The following is a 17,213-nucleotide window of genomic DNA, read 5'->3' as shown; positions in this document are numbered from 1 at the left end:
CCCTATTGACAGCCCTGGGGAAAATATTAACAACCTGAAAGTCGATGTTCTACAGAAGAGGGAAAGAGAAAATAGCTATGATGGAGGCCTGGTGTTGTGGGGTTTTTTGGTAGGAGTGATTACAGGAAGGGAATCAGAGTTAGGAAGGTCTGCAGGGTGGTGGCTTGGAAATCCGGCCAATTCTGAAGAGAACGCAGGAGGTGACACAGGACATCTGTACTCCAGACTTTGAAGCATTGCTTTAATATTACAATATAGACCAGTGGTTCTCAGCCAGCCTCCATATGGCCCTGGGTAGGTGGAAGGGGGGGGGGGGGGGTCTATATAAGATTTTAATATTAAAATTTATCTGCAATAAAATGGTTATACTTTTACAATGCACAAACTATTTCAATAGTTTTTAATTACAATTCCTAATTTCATCATCATTTAGCATCCATCATCCATGCTGGCATGGGTTGGACAATTTGATCAGGTCTGTCAAGCTGGAAGGCTGCACCAGACTGCATGGTTTTCTACGGCTGGATGCCCTTCCTAATGTCAACCACTCCGAGAGTGTAATGAGTGCTGTTACATGCCACTGGCATGCGTGCCATTTGCATGACACCAATATCTGCCACAACTATGATTTTGCTTGGCTTGATGGGTTTTCTTCTCAAGCATGACATAATGCCAGAGGTCTTGGTCATTGCCTCCTTGAGGCCCAACACTCGAAAGGAGCTTTTCACGTGCCACCAGCATTGGCTACTTTGCCTCCATGAGGCCCAATGCTTGAAAGATACTTTGGACATGCCACTGTCACAGGTGCCAGTTACATGACACTAGCAAGGGCCACAACATTAGAATACAATAGGTAAAAGATGAAAATTGCAGTCAGATGTGGTAGGCAGAGCATCACATAACTTTGCATTTTTATTGTTCTCTTCCGTCTTATGATTGTGAGATTGTGGTTTCAGTGGGAGCACTATAACATAGCAATTAAAAACTCACCAAATAACATTTCAGCCACAACTTAGCAAGCACTAACATTCTCACACACACACACACACACATCTATACACATATACACACACACATCTATACACATATACACACACACATCTATACACATATACAGACACACATACATCTATACACATACACACACATCTATACACATATACACACACACACATCTATACACATACACACATCTATACATATACACACATATACAGATACACACACATCTAAACACATACATATATAGACACACACATATATAGACACACACACATATACAGACACACAAACACATCTATACACAAACACACATATACACACAACCACACACATACATATACAACTACACACACACACACACACACGTAAAAAGCACCCATGTTTCTGACACGCATATGGCACTCAGTACACTCTTTGGAGTGGTTGGCATTAGGAAGGGCATCCAGTCATAGAAACGATGCCAAAGGAGCCTGGTGCAGCTCTCCAGCCTTGCCAGCTCCAGTCAAACTGACCAACCCATGCCCGCATAGGTTGGTCATCATCATCACCTTCATCAAAATGAAGGTGATGATGATGGTGATGATGATGATGGTACAGTAGATGATAAGAGAAATGAAAAAGACATAGCTGTCGAAATAATGATGTTGCAGATATGAGGGGTGGGGGTGTATCCCAAAGTAACTGGAAATAGTCTTTGTGAGACCAGCCTGTTGTAGTTCAGGCTTCCACAGCTAGAAGCCACTTGATGCAACCCTCAGGCATCAGCCTGGCAACAGGTATCATTGTGCAGGATCATACTGCCATGTGGTGCATCTTTATTTTGCAGTGCTTCTCCCTTGTTTGTCGATTTTTTGTGAAGGGACAGTGTGCTTCCACGATATTCTGTTTCCCTGCTGGGGAAAATGATAGCTGACACAGTTGTCATGCTTCAAACAGCTTACACAGCCACTGCCATGAGCAAAATACAAGTTTACGAGTGGTTTTCACACTTCAGGAATGGTCACTTGCTGCTTGAGGACCAACCTCGTTCAGAGCAACCGTCAACTTCCCAAACGAATGAAAACATCATGGAAATTCATGAACTAATCGTGGAAGGCCATCACCAAACTATTGACATGATTGGTGTGCCCTGGAGCTTCTGTCAATGAATTTTGAGGGAGGAACTGCGAAGAGTTGCAGCAAAACCTGTGCCTCGCTTGCTCACAGAAGATCAAAAGCAGCCATGACTGAATGCATGTCGTGAACTGAAAGAAGAGTTGGAAATTGATCTGGTCCTTTTTTTGAAGGTCATTACTGCTGATGAAAGCTGATGCTATGGGATTTGCAGATGTGGAAGAGGTGAAGAAAAGAACGATTGAGGCGTTAAAAGGCTTCACTTTTCAAGAGTTCCAGCACTGTTTCAAACGGTAGAAAATACACCTGGACCAATGCATTGCTTCAAATGGAGAATACTTTGAAGGAGATAAAAGTGTAAATGTAAAACTTAGTGAATAAAATAACATTATAAAAGAGGATGTATAATAGAAAACGAGGATGAAAATGTTTGAAAAAAATTAAAACAAATTGTAAAAATGTCTTAACTGTTTTAATACCAACCCACCTTTGACTGCCCTTGTTTCTATGATATAAACATTCCTGGTTTAAAGTGATCTAAATTAAAACCTTCCATCAAAATTTCATTTTAATTTACGTTCCAAACACCAGATTAATCCTTTCATTACTGTATTTATTTTGAGATGCTCTGTGTTTCTTTCAATTACTTTAAATATAACAATGAATTTAGTGAAATAACTTAGTTATCATTAAGCTAGTGTTAGGAACATAAATTGTGACTAAGGTTTGGTAGAAGATTTTAATTCAGAATTTTTGAAAACAAAACATTTGGATTTAGAGCCAGAGCCGGTTTCAGCCATGTTAGTAACGAAAGGGTTAATAATGACAAAGTTATTTTACTAAATTCTTCATTAATTTCAAAATTAACAGAATCAAAAGCAGTGGATTTCAACAAAAATATGGTAACAAAAGGGTCAAATAAGAACAAACAGAAACATGTCACAGAACAGGAAATAAAAAAAAAAATTACATAAAAAATACAAGTAAAAATGATGTAATAAAAGACGATAATAGAAGCAAGCACGAACCGAGCTGGTCAAATTTTGCGGCCTTCAAGAGATGTTGAACGGCCACCTTATCTGAATCCTGGCTGAAATCTAGAAGTTTGGTTTCTGTTACTATGGAAGCATTGCTGCCTGGAAGAAATATGGATAAAGAAATCATTATTCAAAAACCAAAGTCATGTGAATGGATTTGGTAGATGGAAACTGGAAGAAGCCTGCCACATATATATATGTGTTTATGTGTGTGTGTGATTGTATATATATACATATACATATAGGTGCAGTTGTGGATGTGTGGTAAGAAGCTTGCTCCCCAACTACATGGTTCTGGGTTCAGAAGGCGGCGAGCTGGCAGAAACGTTAGCACGCCGAGCAAAATGCTTAGCGATATTTCGTCTGTCGTTACGTTCTGAGTTCAAATTCCGCTGAGGTCGACTTTGCCTTTCATCCTTTTGGGGTCAATTAAATAAGTACCAGTTACGCACTGGGGTCGATATAATCGAATTAATCCATTTGTCTGTCCTTGTCCCCTCTGTGTGTAGCCCCTTGTCGATTGTAAAGAAATAACACGGTTCTGGGTTCAGTCCCACTGTGTGGAACCTTGAGCAAGTGTCTTCTACTATCATCTTGGGCTGACCAAAGTCTTGTGGGTGGATTTGGTAGACAGAAACTAAAAGAAGCCCATTGTATATGTATATATGTGTGTATATATATATATATATATATATATATATATCATCATCATAATTTAGTGTCTGCTTTCCATGCTGGCATGGGTTGGTTGGTTTGACTGAAACTGGTAAACTGCACCAAGTTCCAGTCTGATTTAGCTTGGTTTCTATGGCTGGGTGCCCTTCCTAATGCCAACCACTTCAAGAGTGTAACGGCTGCTTTTTACATGTTACCAGCACGGGTACCATTTACATGACACTGATAATAGCCACAACTACAGTTTTGGTTCAATATAGAAAACTTTAGTAGCACTGAAATGATTTGAACCTACTCTTTGAAATCTTTACTGAGGACTAAGTCCGTGGGGTAATGGGCGGTTGTAAGAGGAATCCAGGTTAGATACCAATCTCTCCACCCTGAAGACAGAAGCTGGATTTACTGTATTGTTTATATGCATCCACTACTGATTGCATATTCTTGACTATTTGCAAACTACATCTGCCAACACTACAACATAATTCTGAGCCCCCAGAAACAGCTGTCGGATCTGTAATACCATACCTTCCACCCTTAGTTTTCTCTGTTTTTGCACTCTGTATAAATTTGTTCTGTTAATGTATACCTGTATATTTATACATGAATGTTCATCGTCTGGATATTTTCAGTCTTTGTCTTCTCTTTAGGTATATTTTATATATCTGGTTCATTTGTTTATTTTCATGATTATCTCTTTCTCCATATCATCATCATCGTTGTCATTTAACATTCTATTTCCATACTGGCATGGGTTGGATGGTTTGAGTGAGGACTAGCAAGCCAGGAAGCTGCACCAGGTTCCAATCTGATCTGGCAGTGTTTCTACAGCTGGATGCCCTTCCTAACACCAACCACTCAGAGAGTGTAGTGGATGTTTTTACGTGCCACCGGCATGGGAACCAGTCAGGTGGCACTACCATCAACCACACTCAAATGGTACTTTTTACATGCCACCAGCATGGGTGCCAGTCAGGCAGCACTGGTATCGGCCATGCTTCAATGGTGCTTTTTACGTGCCACTAGCACAGATGGTGGTCAGGTGGCATAGGCATTGGCCACGACTACAATTTCACTTGGTTCAACAGGTCATCACAAGCATGGCATATTGCCCAATGATTGAAGGGTGCTTTTAAATAGGCCAGTTATGCAACACTGGCATCGGCCATATATATATATATATATATATATATATATATATATATATATATATATATATATATATATATATATGTTAAGGCACTAGATTTTGCTCAGGAAAACATAAATCACCAATAGTTTGAATATCGATATTATCTTTTTTGATAGTTCCACCTGGAAAATGGCCATTAGTAAATGTGGAGGTGCTTGAGAGGAGTGGCAGTAGAAGTATAGAGTAAATGATTTTGCAAAGGTGTTTGAGGTGGCAGGGACATTTGGTAAGGATGAATGATGAGCGACTGCCCAAGCAGCTGTTGTATGGTGAGCTGGAAGATGGCAGGAGACCAGTACATAAGCCTAAACTAAGGTTTAAGGATTGCCTTAAAAATGCTCTAGTACAGACAGGAATTGCAGCTGGTGATTGGGAGAGGGAGGCACAAGACCGCGATGGATGGAGGAAGATAGTGCATGATGGTTGTTCAAGGTTTGAGAGGGAGAGAGTGAAGTATGAGAGAATTAGGAGGGGGCTTAGAAGGGGGGAACCTGTGGAAAGTGAGAGAGTGTTGTATTTTGTGGGAGGAGGTGTTTGAGTCATGCAGGCCTGGTGAGCCATCAATAATCTCACAGAAATCAACCCATGATAAACAGTGATGTGGCTATTAAAATTCATGACAGAACATGTGTAAAATGTGGAAGGGTGTTCCTCTCAGCTAGAGGTCTGAAAAGACACGTTAAGAGAGTGCATATGATGGCACCTGTTTCTCCTGCCAGCCAGCACAGTTATCTAGCGTGTAATAAAATGTGTAAAAGCTTGGCCGGGCTTAAAAGTCAAATAAGGGCATCACGTGGCAACAATCATGAAACATTTCAGTAAGTCTTCTTGGCAATGGCTTTTCTCATGTAACGAGGATGCAGCTGTGATGTATGTATGTGTGTGTATGTATGCCTGTATGTGTGTATATGTGTATGTATGTGTGTACGTATGTATGCATGCGTGTATATATGTGTGTATGCATATGTGTATGTATGTATGAGTGTGTATATGTGTGTATGTTTGTGTGTGTGTGTGTGTGAATGCAAGTGTATGGTTGTGTCTTGTTTTGACCTCTGCTACTGTTGTAAATGAATGTCGTTCAGTTCAAGTATTCAGTGAAGTCATGTCTGTCCATGGAGAAATATCACCTTTCTTAGAAAGAAGTGAGGGTTGGCAACAGGAAGGGCATCCAGCTGTAGAAAATCCAGCCTCAACAAATCCCAATGGACCCATGCAAGTATGGAAAAGTGGATGTTAAAATGATAATGATGTTGAAGATCATACAACTGGTACTCTGTTGCTTATGATGGCAGTGAGGGTTCCAGTTGATCAAACAACCGAACAGACTGCTCGTAAAATTAATGTGCAAGTGGCTGAGCACTCCACAGGCATGTGCACCCTCAGTGTAGTTCTCAGGGAGATTCAGAGTGATATGGAGGGTGACAAGGCTGGCCCCTTTGAAATAAAGGGACAGCTCATTTTTGCCAGCTTAATGGACTAGAGAAATGTGAAATAAAGTGTCTTGCTCAAGGACACAATGCGTCACCAGGAATTAAACTCCCGACCTTACAATTGTGAGCCGAATGCCCTACCCACTGAGCCACACACCTTCACTGATAATACATTCATATGCACACACATACTCATATATATTTATCTTACAAAGTAAACAAACAAAATTTGTTTTAGAAGCGTTGAGATGTATTGAAAGATAGAGAAATAATTTATCTTTCAATACATCTCATCGCTTCTAAAACAAACTTTGTTTGTTTACTTTCATCGTAAGTTGAATTTAATGTTAGCGTCTTATGAAGCTAAATTTATAAGTTCTAAAATTGCAGAAGAATTCGCTACTGGGCAGTTTAGCTTAATGGTAAAGCACTTGACGTGTAATCACAGGGATGTGAGTTCAAGTCTCACAGCTGGCCGGTAGCATATTTTTCTGCAATGCATGGATAATTTATCCTGATCACGCTATTTATTAGCATTATCACGCGTTTTATATATATTTATATATGTAGGCATGTTTGTGTATGTATATTGTTGTTTTGATGTTGCGCGATGGTCGTAGAAAAGTGTTACCATCATACGGTTAGTGTTACTTGTTTCCAACCTTGTCTGGCCATGGAGAAATATTACCTTGCTTGGAAACAAGAAGGACATCCGACTGTAATAAATCTGCCTTGATCAATTCCCTCATGCAAAAATAGATGTCAAATGAAGATTGTTATGGGAAAATCTTGAACACTCCCATGTGACCGAAGCTGGACTGACCGATCACAATATAGAACAGAAGACCCATCAAGCTGAGCAAAATTGCAGTCATGGCAGATACCGGTGTTTAACAAATTGGCACTCGTGCCGGTAGCATGTAGAAGCATCCATTACACTCTCAGAGTGGTTGGCATTAGGAAGGGCATCCAGCCGTACAAAACCATGCCAAATCAGACTGGAGTTTCATGCAGCCTTCCAGCTTACCAGCCCTGGTCAAACCATCTGACCCATGTCAGCATGGACAATAGGTATTAAATGATGTTGATGAAGAACTGAGTGAACTCTCAGGTGGGGGTACTTGACAATCTTAGTTTGACTGTGTTGATCAAACAGTTGGTAGTTAAACAGTGAATGCTGAGTATCTAAGTTCGAGTAATATGGAGTGCATTCTGTGTTAATATACATTTCTGTGATAGGTTATTTTTAAATAACCACAACCAAGTATTTATTTGTGTAATACCATTTTACACCAGATGTGTACGCCCATGTCATAACAATATTGTTGATGTAAAACCTCTTGGAGTGAATAAAATACCAGAAACTACTTGTAGGACTTGAACCTACACATCTAACAACATTACAACATAATTCTGAGCCCCCAGAAACAGCTGTCGGACCTGTAATAACATACCTTCTCCCTTTAGTTTTCTGTGTTTTTATACTCTATATAAATCTGCTCTGCTAATATATAAATATCAGTCAGCCTTTGATCTTTTTTTGTTGTTTTCCACCAAAGGATTTCTTTTAGCTTTTAGCAGGAATATTTAGCAGACCACTGCTGTATCTGATGTCTCAGGATTCGCTAGAATAATAGCCCCACATCATGGAAAGAATCTGAGCAAAGGAGACTTTGCATGGAACTGGCTTAAATAACCATTTCATCTTTTGGCATGCTTCTTTCTGAGCACAACCATCCCTATATACTCAGCACAGAGCTCAAAGACATTGGACAGCAGCCAACCCATGTTCACAACACAAAAGCAATGAACAGATGGTGAATGAGAGATATTAGAAGACAACCAGCAGCTAACCACAATGGACAACTGGTGACAGCAACACACAATGACCAGTTAACATTCTGACTGCTACTGGGCAATCACCCTCAATCCAAGAACAATAATATTAAAACTCTTTCGATGTTTTGTCATTTGTAGTCATGGCAACATTTTACTTTTTTAACAAAAAAATAAATATTTTGTTATCAAAAATCTCAACAGATATCTGTGTTTTTCTTTTATCGTAACAACCCTAATGTACAGGACATGTTAATTGTTATAGCTGTATTCATTTTGAGAGACACAGTTAAAATGACTTGCACAAATTATTAGATTTAGTTGGAAATACCTTTAAGATTTTCAATCAAATGTAATGGTTCAGGTCCCAGGAGACACAGATCATCGGATGAAATGTCATTTCGAAGCTCTTCTAGACTGAACCACTGAAGAATGTCATCGGGAGACTGAAAGCAGAGAGACAGAAGAAAAATAAAAGCAAAATCAGTCCCCCCCCTACACACACACACATAAGAGAATCGGTTTTGGATTGAATTGTAGTTTTTTAAAACTTTTTTGACAAATTTAATTAGAATACCATACTGATTTCAACAATTTCTTGTTTTTCAATGATAACTAAAAAAAAAAAAGTTTTAAAGAAATTGCAGATAGAGGAGAGAACTGTAGTGGATGTATATAAACATTACGGTAAATCCAGCCTCCATCTTCAGGGTGGAGAGATTGCTTGGAGAGACAAGGCACATTATGTAAACCTTCTTAGCCATGTGTCTCCAGAGCAAGAAACTCTTAGTAGCTCATATCCTTATACTGAGTATATTAAATGATATTTATCTCTCACTGGATGGAGTACATTTTTTGTTGATCTCATCTTAACAGAACAATAAAGTATATATGTATATACTTTTACTCTTTTACTTGTTTCAGTCATTTGACTGCGGCCATGCTGGAGCACTGCCTTTATAGTTGAGCAAATCGACCCCAGAGCTTATTCTTTGTAAGCCTAATACTTATTCTATTGATCTCTTTTGGCGAACTGCTAAGTTACGGGGACGTAAACACACCAGCATGTTGGGGGGTCAAACACAGACACACAAACATATATACACACATACATATATAGATATACATATATATGACGGGTTCCTTTCATTTTCCGTCTACCAAATCCACTCACAAGGCTTTGGTCAACCCAAGGCTATAGTAGAAGACACTTGCCCAAGGTGCCACGCAATGGGACTGAACCCAGAACCATGTAGTTCGTAAGCAAGCTACTTACCACACAGCCACTCCTACGCCTAACATATATATATATATATATATATATATAGACATACACACATACATACAAACATAACAGGCTTCTTTACCATTTCCATCAACCAATTTTCACTCACAAGGCTTTGGTCAGCCCATGGCTATAGCAGAAGACACTTGCCCAAGGTACCATGCAATGGGACTGAACCTGAAATCATGTGGTTGAGAAGCAAGCCTGTCCACCACACAACCACACCTATACTGTATCAATATAATTTCACATAGGCGATCTTTCGGTACGAGTTCCTAAATATCGGCCTTTTCCGTAACACCCTCACGATCTTCACTACGGTGTTAGGGTTAGGGTTTTAGTGTCAGGGTTACGGTTTTAGGGTTAGGGTTACGGTTAGGGACGGAATTCCCTAGCGCAAACCCTAACCGTAAACCTAACCCTAACCCTAACTCTAAACCCTTCAAAATAAATCGTGCTCTATGTATGTCTTTCGCTGTTATGACATTGTTTCCCTGTTTCTCTCCAACACTTCTTATGGAAAAGGCTGATCTTTGGTAAAGATTGCCAAAGACACTTTTATGGAAAAGGCCGATAATTAGGAACTTGTACCGAAAGATCGCCTTCACACAAAATACACCCATCGTCATTATCATCATTGTCGTTCAATGTCTGTTTTCCATGCTGGCATGGGTTGGACGGTTTGACTGAGGACTGGTAAGCCAGAAGGCTGCACTAGGCTCCAATCTGATTTGGCAGAATTTCTACAGCTGGATGCTCTTTCAAACGCCAACCACTCCGAGAGTAGTGGTTTGCATTACACATGAGATATTTACTTGAAAATCATTCATGATTAATGTCAGCTTAAGAGAGAAGGAAAGAAGAGAAAGGTGAGCAGATGAGAAAAGCTGAAAGGCAATAAATGAAGAAGTAGTGGCTGTCATCCAGCGCTACTCACTGATGTTGTGAGAATGTCTGAGTCACTGGAGTCGTCAATGGCTGTGGTGTGGAATATGAAGTGGGTAGAGACAGGCAAGTTTTCCAGTCTGCGGATGTAAGTGTGGACCACACCGACGACCTGCACAACTGAGCCAATGTACTGAAACAGAAAATAATAACAATAATGATTTCAAATTTCTTTTGTCACAAGGGCAGCTTGGGAGAAGGGATTTAGTTGATTATATTGACCCCAGTGCGTAACTGTTAACTTATTTAATCGACACATAAAGGATGAAAGGCAAAGTCGACCCTGGCAGAATTTGAACTCAGAATGTAGCGACAGACGAAATACCGCTAAGCATTTTGCCCGGCGTGCTAACGACTCTGCCAGCTCGCCGCCTTAATAATAATAATAATAATAATAATAATAATAATAATAATGATAATAATAATAATGATAATAATAATAATAATAATGATGATAATAATAATAATAATAACGAGCACTCAGATAGTGCAAACTGCCGCCAAGGCAACACCAACGTTCTCTCAGCAATTAGCTGGAGATGATTTTTAAAATGAAAATATCTGAAATAAACTTGACTGCTCTCATAAACGAGAATACTAAAAATGTACTTGACTGCTCTCAAAAATTAAGTAAAAAAGCCAGAAAAATAATCTAAAATCCTTGTCCAGTACTGGATCGATCGATCCCAAATCTAAAATCTAAATAAATATATCTGTATATGTAGATATATATATTTATCTAAATATATATATATTGAGTGAGAGGTGAAGGGAGAGGAGATGAAATACTAATACAGTGAAGGAGAAGTAGTGAGAGTTAATAGCCATGATTGAGAGGGAGTGGGAGAAAGTAATGAGAGAGGAAACGAAGAGCATTGTATGAATGAGAAAGGAAGGGGTGATAGACAAATAATGAAGGAAGGAGTGAAAAAGCCAATAAACAGTATTTGAAGTTTGAGTATATGTGTGTGTAAAAGAGAGGTATGTTTGCAAGCGTATGTGTGTGTGTACAATGGAAATGCGATGGTACTGTTCAACACTGAAAATGTGAGTATGTGTGTGTGTGTGTGTGTGTGTGTGTGTGTGTACAAGAGAACCATGTGAAATTTTACATATACATGTAAAGAAAATATAAAAATAATCCAGAATCCTTGTCTGGTACTGGATCGATACCAAAATCTAATGAGACCGTGCCAGTCCCTGAAAGTTTCATCCCTGAAGTTTCATCTGAATCCATCCAACAGTTTTTGAGATATCTTATCCATGGACAAACAAACACAACTAAAAACAATACCTCCACCTTCACTTAGGCGGAGGTAATAACAATAATAATCCTTTCTACTAAAGGCACAAAGGTTGTGGTCATTTATATCGACCCCAATGTTTCAGTGGTACTTAATTTATCGTGAGATGAAGAAGAAACAGTAAATCATATTGTCTCTGGCTGCCCAGTCCTGGCTCAGAAGGAATGTATTCAGACTCAACAGAGTTGGGATCTATATACACTGAAAGCTGTGCCAATACTATGGAATAAAAACAGAAAAAAGATGGTATAGGCACACACCAGTAAAGGTCACAGAAAATGAGAAAGCAGCCATACTCTGGGATATGCCAATACACACAGATAGAGAAATTAAGGCAAATAGGCCAGATATAGTTGTCAGAGATCATCAAGAAATAAGATGTTTTCTAATTGATGTATCAATACCAACAGATGACAATGTTTCTCTAAAAGAAACAGAGAAACTTTCAAAATAGAAAGACCTGGAAATAGCGGCAACTTGAATGTGGAGCCTAAAATCAAACAATTCTTATTATAGTAGGTGCATTAGGTATGATGAAAAACATTCAAACAAATACATAACAAAAATACCAGGACTAACAAGTATATATCACATACAAAAAATAGCACACATCCTATGTAAAACAGTTTCAAGACAGTAAAAATGAGAGCATCACAACAAACCACAGCGCATACCCAAGGCACACAGCACTGTGCTTGGTAGTGCAGTGAAGGCACGTGATAAAAATAAGACCACTGAATAATGAAAATAATAACAATAACTGACTAGAAGCGTTATCATATGTTTTGGTATAAAAGATAGGCTACAGCAAATATTCTGCTCAATATCACAGATTTGCTTGTCAATTACTTGACCATAACCAGTTGAGCATGTCCTTTGGTGGTTGACGACATGAGCATCTCTGATCACGAGCAGTGGAGGAGCATCATAGCCACGTGTTGAGAGGAATTCTTTGGGGTTTGAATAATTCACCTAGGTTAACATGGGTGTTTTGTCCAATATCCTTAAACAACCCTTATTCAGTGACCTTTCGAGAGGAATGGGCTACTCGACCTGAAGAAAATTCTAACTGGGCCCCACTGCCAGGGTCATGTGGTGTTTATTTTGACTATGAGATCATCTTGTTGTGCACATATGGTTGTGATGCATGTGCCTGGAGTACCCTTATCAAATGGGTAGTCATGATGGGTATATTGGGCTTCGTATATTTGTACCCCAATGTCACTTTGATGGCATGCACTGCTTTCTCACACAATGGTGGTCTTGTGTCAGATGATGAAAAGTTATAGTGAGATAGAGAGACAGAAACAGGTGTTTGTTAATCCTTTCTATTACAAGCACAAGGCCCAAAATTTTCAGGATGGGGATAAGTTGATTATATCAACCCCAGTATGCAGCTGCTACTTAATTTTTTTGACCCTGAAAGAATGTAAGCTAAAGTCAACCTTGGTGGAATTTGAAATCAGAATGTAGTGACAAACGAAATACCGCCAAGCGTTTCGCCTGGCTGCTAACAATTCTGCCAGCTCACTGCCTTACTCAATAGTTATAATAATAATAACAACAATCCTTTCTATTAAAGGCAAAAGGCCTGAAATTTTGGGGGAGGGAACTAACTAATTATATTGCCCTCAGTGTTTCACTGGTACTTAATTTATCAACCCCAGAAAGACAAAAGGCAAAGTCAACCTTAGCGCAATTTCAACTCAGAACGTAGCAGCAAACGAAATACTGCTTAACATTTCACCTGGCTGCTAACAATTCTGCCAGCTCACCACCTTAGTAATAATAATAATAATAATAGTAATAACAATATTGTCTCTGGCTGCCCAGTCATGGCTAAGAAGGAATTTATCCATAGACATGACAGAGTTAGGACCTGGAATGAGAACAGAAAAAAGACTTTATAGGCGTATCCCAGAAAATGACAAAGCAACCATAGTATGAGATATGCCAATGCACAGAGATTGAGAGATCAAGGCTAATAGACCAGATATAGTTGCCAGAGACACCAAAAGGGAATGCATTCTAACTGACATATGAAATCCAACAGATGATAATGTATCTGTAAAAGAAACAGAGAAACTCTCAAAATACAAAGATCTGAAAACAGAGATAACACAAATGTGGAGCCTAAAAAGAGAAACAATTACTATAATAATAGGTGCATTAATTATGATTTAAAAAAAAACATTCTGACAAATACATAACCAAAACACCAGGACTTACAAATGTATATAACATACAGAAAATAGCACTGCACCCATCCTATGTAAAACACATTGAATACAGTGAAAATAACATCACAAGCCAGAGCACATACCCAAGGTACACAGAGCTGTGCTCAGTGGTGCAGTGAAAGCATGTGATAATAAAACTACTGAATGATGAGAAGCATAATCCTTTCTACAATATGCACAAGGCCTGAAATTTAGGGTAGGAGGTTAGTTGATCACATCAACCCCCAGTTATATATATTATGTATATATATGCTATATATATATTAAATGCCTTGCCTAAGCACCTGAGGGATCTTCATGGAGTAGGGGTCAATGTTTTCAGGAAACAACTTCCTCTCCTGCTGTCCAAGGCCCCAGATGAACATACATCATGGCAAGAAACGCAAAATAGAGCAGCAGCATCAAACTCCCTCCATCACCAAAGGCCAATTGTATAAGAAGAGCCTTTGTAAAGGTGATTACACTGGCAGTGCCCCAGTATGGCCATAGCCTTTGGACTGAAAAGAATATTATATATATATTCTTTTATTTGTTTCAGTCATTTGTCTGAGGCCATGCTGGAGCACTATCTTAACAGGTGTTAGTTGGAGAAATTGACCCCAGGACTTATTCTTTGTAAGCCTAGTACTTATTCTATTGGTCTCTTTTGCCAAACTGCTAAGTTATGGGGACATAAATACACCAGAATTGGTTGTCAAGTGATATTGAGGGCAGTGGCCCGGGAACAAAATTTGCTTAGGGGGTGCAAACTCAGTTTCAAAATTTGGCATTACTGGAGAAGTGTGGATCCGAGTTCTGGGAGTGTGCATGTCACAAATTTGCACATGCGCCTGCGTTATTCGTAATTAGTCAAATTTAGCACACAGGTAAAAAACGAGACGCGCGCTACTTGCTGTAAATGGAGGGTGGGTTATCCATCTAATACAAGAAGAAAATTGCAGATAAATTGAATAAAAACATGAAAAATAACCAAATGATATTTCATTGAAAAGTAAACCATTCTGAAAGATAGTTCAGAATGTTTTCAAAACATTCATCTCCAGCTTTTCCCATATTTTATTAAGGGTTAGGGATTAGGGTTAGGGTTTAGGGTTAGGGTTTAAAGTTAGGGGAGGTGAATGTTTTTTCAGTATTCAATGATTATTTTTCACTTTTATATTCAGCTTATCTCTGCAATTTTCTTTTTGTATTACATGGATAACCCCGCTCCTTTTACAGCAAGTAGCACGCGTTCGAGCATCTCGTTTACCTCTGTGTTAAAATCAACTAGTAGCGTGAATCCGCGCGTCTCATCATTTGCCTTGTGAGCTAAAATTGACTACTTACAACTAATGCGCGTGCACGCGCAAATTTGTGACATGCGCACTCTCAGAACTCAGGTCTACACTTCTCCTGTAGTACCCAAAATTTTTACAAACAAGGTGAAGTTTTCTAACTTGGGTATCAAAACAAACAAATGTTCAATAATAATAACTTTTATTATTATGAGGATCGACTGGAAAGTTAACAGGCTGATCAATATATTGTCATAGAATGTGACCAAATGAAGTTCATTTTTAAATATTAGGATCTTTTCTACTTGATTTCACCTGCTGAAATTTTCAAATTAAGTGAAAATTTTCAAATTTGATATATTGGTGTAATTTTTCCCGTTGAATCTGATGCTATTCACTTATTCCAGAAAAACTTTAGAAAACTGTAACAGAGGTTTAAAGTTTGATCATTTTCCCCTCCAACACAGAACATGATGTGGAAGCTGGCATTTTGTACAAGGTGACAACATTACAATGTTAAAACATTCAACGATGGAAGTTTTAATAAAGTTTTGTGAAATGTTGGATAAACATACTGTTGGTTTAGTTCATGTGAACAATACACATTTTTGAAATTGGAATAAAATTGACGCAATTGAAAAGTGAAAATCAAACAGAAAGGATCATCTGCATACTTCTTTCAGCGATTCATTGCTTCAATTGCCTTGGAAAAGAAGCTATCCTGTTAGTTAAACAAGTTTTCAACAGCTGATAAGACATCATCACTATGATATTGGTTCCAAACCGAGGATTTTTTTTTTATATATGTAGGGAATATAGATAATAAGATGAGGTCAAATCATTAAAGTAGGGAGGGTGGCTTAGCAGTCCAAAGCCAATCACACACAGCAGCCATCGAAACCAATTACTTGTGCACTGGAGTATTTGTTTCTATGAAAGAAAAACATACTCGACAATTTTCCTTGCGTTTGGCCTTGATAACCTTTCGCAACTGCCTTAGAAAGGTGGCACAGTACAGCACTCTCCATTGATGGTGAGAGCCTTTTGAAAGTAGTCAATAAACACGATGCTTTTTGCAAGCCAAAATACTGAGGCCATCACCTTCCCTGCAGATTAAACGATCTTGATGACCTTCTTTAGAGTAAGTGTTGAGGAGTGTCTCCACTGTTAGATTATCTCTTATTCTCTAACTCAAAATGATAAACCCAGCACATTTAAGGAAACTGGATTTGCCTCAAGCAATGTCAGATATCATCGAAATGTGATCAGCCTGGTGCCCTTTTAATCAGGTGTCAGAAGAAGCAACACCCACCAAGCAGAAACTTTCGTCATGCCAAATTTATTGTGTAGAATATTCTCAGCTCTCACACGTGATATGCTAATAACACTGGCAATTTATTTTTTTTTCTCCGGTGGAGGCAGTTGCAGACTGTTCAGATCATTAGTCTTCTCAAAATTATCTCTGCTCAAATCACTTAATCAGTTTTGCACTGTTGATAAAACTGGAGCATCATCCTCTGATATATCAACATGTTCTTGCGGACTAAATCCTTTTTCTACAGGTACTTGATAACAGCATGATGCCAAATTTTGTTCATCTTGAAGAGAAGTCACTAATAGTTACTTTTGAAATTTTCTCTGAACATTCAAATGTCAGTTTACCAAGAAAGAAATAATGAAGCTATAAGTAGTGTTAAAATGGAAGTAAGCTGAGTTTTTGCATCACTCCATAATTCACACATATATGAAAAAAACTGTATCAACATATTCCAAAAGTTTTCCTACGCTCACACGTTTTGTTAATGAAACGTTTCATGAGGATGTGCAAAGTGTTTTCATCGTATATTTTTTTATGTACATGCATTATGGCACAATTTGTA

The 17,213-nt window shown here is 38.6% G+C and overlaps 1 protein-coding gene across 2 annotated transcripts in view; it reads right to left on the bottom strand.

Annotated features, from left to right (window-relative positions):
- LOC106868958 (uncharacterized) overlaps positions 1–17,213 on the bottom strand; it is a 117,247-nt gene that overhangs the window by 41,441 nt on the left and 58,593 nt on the right. For both annotated transcript variants that reach the window (XM_089342784.1, XM_089342783.1), the window contains exons 2-4: positions 10,508–10,648; positions 8,617–8,731; positions 3,144–3,251 (exon numbers count right to left, since the gene is read on the bottom strand). In XM_089342784.1, the coding sequence (XP_089198910.1) occupies positions 3,144–3,251; positions 8,617–8,731; positions 10,508–10,648 (364 nt within the window). The remainder of the gene's footprint in view (positions 1–3,143; positions 3,252–8,616; positions 8,732–10,507; positions 10,649–17,213) is intronic.

This window comes from Octopus bimaculoides, chromosome 26 (genome assembly GCF_046866305.1).
Source record: "Octopus bimaculoides isolate indiv1 chromosome 26, ASM4686630v1, whole genome shotgun sequence".
In the NCBI taxonomy this organism is placed as follows: Eukaryota; Metazoa; Mollusca; class Cephalopoda; order Octopoda; family Octopodidae; genus Octopus; species Octopus bimaculoides.
Note: the sequence above shows the minus strand (reverse complement) of the source record. Positions and strands in the feature narration are given on the sequence as shown.